General features: G+C 35.0%; 1 protein-coding gene across 6 annotated transcripts in view; it reads right to left on the bottom strand.

Moving 5' to 3' along the window:
- Nucleotides 1-3,444: 3,444 nt before the first annotated feature.
- Mkln1 (muskelin 1) overlaps nt 3,445-6,000 on the bottom strand; it is a 278,155-nt gene continuing 275,599 nt past the window's right edge. For all 6 annotated transcript variants that reach the window (XM_069996783.1, XM_069996785.1, XM_069996784.1 and 3 more), the window contains one exon: nt 3,445-3,789. In XM_069996783.1, coding sequence (XP_069852884.1) covers nt 3,668-3,789 — 122 coding nt within the window. In that variant the 3' untranslated portion in view covers nt 3,445-3,667. The remainder of the gene's footprint in view (nt 3,790-6,000) is intronic.

Here is a 6,000-nt window from a genome sequence, read left to right as displayed (position 1 = left end):
GCTGTGGCTCAAGTGGTAGAGCACTAGCCTTGAGCACAAAAACTCAAGAGGACAGTAGAGTTCAAACCCCAGGACTGGCAAAAAACAGAAACAAACAAAAACTCTTGGCAATCACCAAGTCCAGGCAAGAATTTCTACAATGAGATGATAAACAAGGATTTTAAGAATTAGGAAGGCTTAAAAAAAAATTAGCCAGGTGACTTTAACATTTAGAGTACATACTACAAATTCCCAACTATTATGCAACACTTAACCTGCCAAGGATTTCATAAAACTTTCACTCAGAAAACAATCAAATGATTCACAGTTACTAAGATTCCATGTAGTCTTCTTTGTATAACTATCATGGAATTGAATATAACTCAGGGAGGATAAGTGGGAACATATTTCCAAGTACAACATTCTCATTCTCTAACTAAATGATTAAGTGCCTCAAGCTAGCTTTTGTTCATAGGTTAAAATTTAAAATCCGTTTTTATTAAATCAAACTGTTAATATGTATTTTTTACATGGCAGTTTTAAGATGCCAAACATTTATATACAATATATATAATTTAATCAAGAATGTAGTTGTATAATCTTGAACAAATCACTGAGCTCTAAATCTCAGAAGCATTTCTATGACAAATGAATTAATTTCCCATCAGTTTTTACTAACTGGACATGGACAGACAAGTTTTAGTATAAATGGAAATCACATCTAAAAGATTAACCTTGATAAAGGCTAATTAATATTGCCTGTTAACTTTCACACAAAGGCAAGACATCCAACTGTAAATTCCTTTCGTTGAACAAGATTGGTATACTTTTAATCAAGCTGGCTACATAAGACCTCTATCATTTCACAAAATAAAATGTAAAAGGCATTTGAGAAGTCACCTGCAAATCAAACTTTTTCCATAAAATACAAGCACAGAAAATAATAGTATAGATCTAGTTTATTTCTGTCTGAAAACAATATACTCCACTGGGAAAAAAAGAGAAATGGCAATGAGGTTAAAGCTAGGGATAAAATTGAGCAAATTATATCCCAATAATTAATGTGTTTAAAGCATCAGCAAGGTATTTCAATTTGGGATTCACTAAGAAAGAAAAACTTTTTTTTGAGTAACAAAGCACACATACAATGCCACCAAATACTAGGTTTACTTAAATAAGGTATTGTTGAAATTCTTGGAATATATACCGCTCTGTATCAAATATATAACAACCGCAAAGTGTCAGTCTCGGTCATGAATAGTCAAAGCCATTGTCATTCCTGGTGGTAGCTCATTAACTCAAGGCACAAATTCTAGTTAATCATCTCCTTGGTAAGTGTGTCTCACTTGACAACCTGAAGTGATTCACTATAATTTATCTATATTTAAATGAAGCTGGAAAATTTCATCTAAATAAAAGTGAAAGGTAAAATGAAAAGAGGTATATACTTTTAAAAACTAGATAAAAAGAAAGCAAAACCACAGAAGAATTCCATTTCCAGTTAAAATTCCACTACCAACCAACAAACAACCCCCCACTACACACAACAAAAATGAAAAAGAGTTAAGGAACTAATGACAAAACAGCACTGTAAAATTAAATGATGGCAGGCAGAAGTATTTCATTTGGTTAATGTCTTCAAAGATTTTAAATTTTGGAAGTCATCAATTTCCTCCCTGTCAACCTGATTTGCACACATCTCCAAAAATGATCCAACAGACTTTAACATTAATGATAATATTTTATGTTCTTGGCTGTCAGAGGAATTGTTTTATGACACTGTACAAGTTTGTAAATAGAATGTTTATTCAACTGAATAATTAACTGGTTATTGTGAATCTACACAATCTGTTACTTGCTGAAGTATATAGCTTACTTTTCACAAGAAAAGGTACAGATCTAAATTTTTAATAAATTACTACTAATTTCTTTGGGATGCAAAGGAGCCCATGATTCAAGCCTAAAAGTACTAAAACACAGAACATTGCTGTCCATTCTCCAAAGAAATAAAATCATCATAATAAAGACAGAGTGAAGAGACATTTCAAGATTTCATTTACGTAAGTGAAACTTTTAAAGTGCGTGTCAATTTCTTAACTCTCCAGTGAGACTTAATCTTGCTGCTCCAGGACATAATTCTATACTCATTCTGAGGCCTGAACTCAGGGCCCAGGGGCTGTCTCTTAATTTTGTCACTCAAGATTAGCATTCTACCACTTTAGCCACAACTCTACTTATGGCTTTTTGTTGGTTAATTGGAGATAAGAGTCTCTTCAACCTTTTTGCCCCAGCTGGCTTTGAACCATGATCCTCAGAGCTCAACCTCCTGAGTAGCTACGATTATAGGTGTGAACTACAGATGTCCAGCTCATTCTTAATAGCTGACAGATGGATATTAGAGAGTCAGCTTTGGCATAGAGGGTATCAGTTGCATAAAGCAACTTTTGAGCAAATGTGAGCACTATCCATGCATAGACTTTCTTTATAACATTCCACAGCACTTAATGGGAAAGCTATATACCTCCATTCCTGCATACACAAAAATGGAATCACCAAAAAACCCAGCTGTTATACTTTCTGTTTAATGAAAAAATACTTGACCTATCATTTTCTCTTGCTCATTTAAAAAAGGCTAGTCCATGTGCTTAATAAAAATGCCAATCAGCTGTACACTAATGGATAACCACAAACTACTACTCTTCAAAATATTAGTAAATACAGATAGATGAGCTGCAAAAAAAAGTGCAGCTCTGGAAACTCACTGATCCAAATAAAACTCCAAGAGAGGGACCACAAAGTGGAAATGAGAGCCTTGGTTCTGCATGAGCTGTAACAGATGAAAGACTCACTTCCTCTTAAAATTGCTACAAAGACATCAATGAACATATTAATCACTATTAGACATTCCCAGTGGTTCTTTAAAGGGTCTCACACGTGTCTGAACCATAGTCTTCTGTTTCAGGTTTCTGTAACTTGATGCCAAACATGACTGTAGTATCTACTACAAAATATAACATAGAAAATTTATATACCAATCTTTCATAGGGGGCCTGGGGTCAATCTTGGATTTCATATTTTAGTTCTATGACAAGAAGTGGAAATTTGAGTCCTGTATCCTGTCTACTGTTCAATGTAATACAAGACAATCAATATACACATATATCACCTTAACATACACCAACTGTCCCTACAGAACTACATACCTAGTAAGAATGAAGAGGTAACTAGTGACAACACTTAGAACAGTTGTGTGATGTGAGGTAAAGTGAAAAGGGAAGGAAGAAGATAAAGGTAATAAAGACCAAACAACCTAATAGCAAAATCCAAAATTCTCATAGCACTGAGTCTGTTAATAGTGCTATTCCCAGTTTAAAAAAATTAAAAAAATTAGAAAAGGGTAAACTGCCTAATTCTTTCTCTTATATTTGTTAATTCTTAAAAATTAAAGTAAGAAAAAATATGTAATTAAATGGAAAGTATACCAACTTCACTTTATTAGCCTAATTTAAGAATAAGAGGAGAATGGGGCTGAGGTCAGGTATGAAGAAAGGTTGAACTTGTGATGGTAAGGATCCCTTCAAAACTCTGATGCAGTCCTCAATCACTGCAACTTGACGTCCATGAACAGAGTTGTAATCCACAACACTGAGAGCAGACTCCTGTTCTCCACTTCTGTGCCCAGCGATGGTTACAGTGTGATGAGGTCTACCAGGTTGCCTTTAGGAGGAGTCATGCTGTCAGGAAAGAAATTTACTAAGGTGTCAAAGAGCTGAGTTCTTTGAGCATAGGTGTGATCCACATCTGAAAAGCCTGGTGAAGAAGAAATAAACAAACTCATCCACTGTGTTCAAAGTTCAATATGGAACAGAAAACCTAGTTGTGAGCAACAGTGACGTACAGTCCAGAAACACAAATCCAATGAGGCTTCAAAACCAGCTAGATTCCATTAATGTGATCTTACTTCTCTTACCTGGTAGTGGTATGGACTGAAGTGACATCAGCCTCTTTGGCTGTTTGCACATCTGTTTTCTCACTATAAATTTGTGATAATCCTGTTTGTTTCACAGGACTATCATGAAGATTAAATGCAATTATGTAAAAAAGAAAAATACTTTGGGAACACCAATTTAATCTCTTCTTTAAGAAAATTTGGTTTTGACCTTGTAATGCTTCTGACTCACTAAATCATTCATTCATTCATTCATTTATTTTTGGGTCCGGTCGTGGGGCCTGAACTCTGGGCCTGGGCGCTGTCCCTCAGCTCTTCAGCTCAAGGCTAGTGCTCTACCACTTGAGCCACAGCGCTACTTCCAGCTTTTTTTTTTTTTTTTTTGCTTATGTGGTGCTGGGGAATCGAACCCAGGGCCTCATGCATGTAAGGCAAGCGCTCTACCACTGAGCCACCTTCCCAGCCCTCACTAAATTTTTTGATAATGAAAATATAATAGAACAAAATGAAAAGGATCAAAGCAGTCTAAAATCAGTAAGGTGTTAAAAGCTTTAGAAGTACTATTAAGGAAAATGGGTGAAGATGTAGATATTGAGAAAAGGAAAGAAATACATATATAATATATAGAATTCTGTCATGGTACTATTAAGCACATATGAGAATGTAGTAATAAATTACTTAATCTAGATAAATATTAGAAAGCAGTGGCATCTGTTCGACTAAACAATTCTTCTCACTTTAGGTTCAGTGAAATGTATCCTTCCTTTAGTCAGTTGGTATTTTCAGCGTAGAAGCTTCCTTTTTTGGGGGAAGGAGGGCAGATGTGGGCTTGAACTCTGGGCCTGGGCCCTCTTAGCTCTTCAGCTCAAGGCTAGAGCCCTACCACTTGAGCCACAGCACTTCTGATTTTCTGGCGGTTTACTGAAGATAAGAGTCTTATGACTTTCCTGCCTAGGCTGGCTTTAAACTGCTGCAATCCTCAGATCTCAGCCTCCTAAGTAGCTAGAATTACAGGTGTGAGCCGCCAGTGCCTGGGTGAAGCTTCCAATTTTTAGGAATAAATTAAGATAGTTAAATGATAAACATAAATGAATTCTTGTAAGTGCCATCAGAACCAAAACTGGAGACATAAAGAGTTTAAATATGCCATGATGGTTCAGAGAATACTCTTTTAAATCAGAATGATTCCACCCAATTTAGAATGCTTCAACCTCACAATCTGCTTCAATCTTGTAAAGAATAGGAATGGAACACTGTCAAGGATACACTTTCCTGGAAGGAAATAATACCTCAAGAATGGTACATTCCTTTTTATTTTTAAAACTGTATTATTATTATTGTTTTGGAAGGAAAAATGTTTCCTTCTTTGAGCTGGGCTTAAGATTTAACAGGCCTACTATCATATCATAGAAATGAATAAAAGGAAATAGCCCAAAATACTAACAAAGCTTATCTCTGGTGAGATTGTATTTCTTTTTATATTACATTTTTTCTGAAGTTTCCAAATGGTTTTCTTTCTTGAAAATTTCAAACCCATAAAAGTTTCAATAAGAGTGCATTAAGCACTCATATATATCCTTCGCTCCTTCTCTTAGAATCTGTTAACATTTCATCAAATGTTTTCTTATTGTGTGCATGTATATTATACACCACTCATATCTATTTTGTGGAAATACTTGATGATAAATTTTATACATCTTCACCCTTGAATTCTTAAGCTCAGTTAAGAAAAGCATGTCCACTTATATAACACACACATACATTATTGATTTAACCTTTTTTTTGTGTGTATGTGGTATTGGGATTGTATCCAGGCTTTTGTACATGTGGTATTGAACTACAATTCCTAGGATTGTAGTTAAAAGGATGTAACTGTTAAAATTGGATTTTCTAGGACAATTATCAGATGGAATTTAAGCCAGAGCAGTACAGAAGTGACACTATCTTAAGAGCATCCATCAGAAGGTAGTATCTATCAGTTTGTCTCAGTATCAATGATGTTAACTTTGATACCATGGTTAAGTGGTGAGTGTCAAACTTCTCCAATGTAAAGCTATACTTTTCTATCTCTG

The sequence above is a fragment of the Dipodomys merriami genome, unplaced genomic scaffold, assembly GCF_024711535.1.
Source record: "Dipodomys merriami isolate MVZ:Mamm:240054 unplaced genomic scaffold, mDipMer1.0.p SCAF_5, whole genome shotgun sequence".
Classification (NCBI taxonomy): domain Eukaryota; kingdom Metazoa; phylum Chordata; class Mammalia; order Rodentia; family Heteromyidae; genus Dipodomys; species Dipodomys merriami.
The sequence above is the reverse complement of the archived record's forward strand: the minus strand, read 5'-3'. Positions and strand labels throughout refer to the sequence as shown.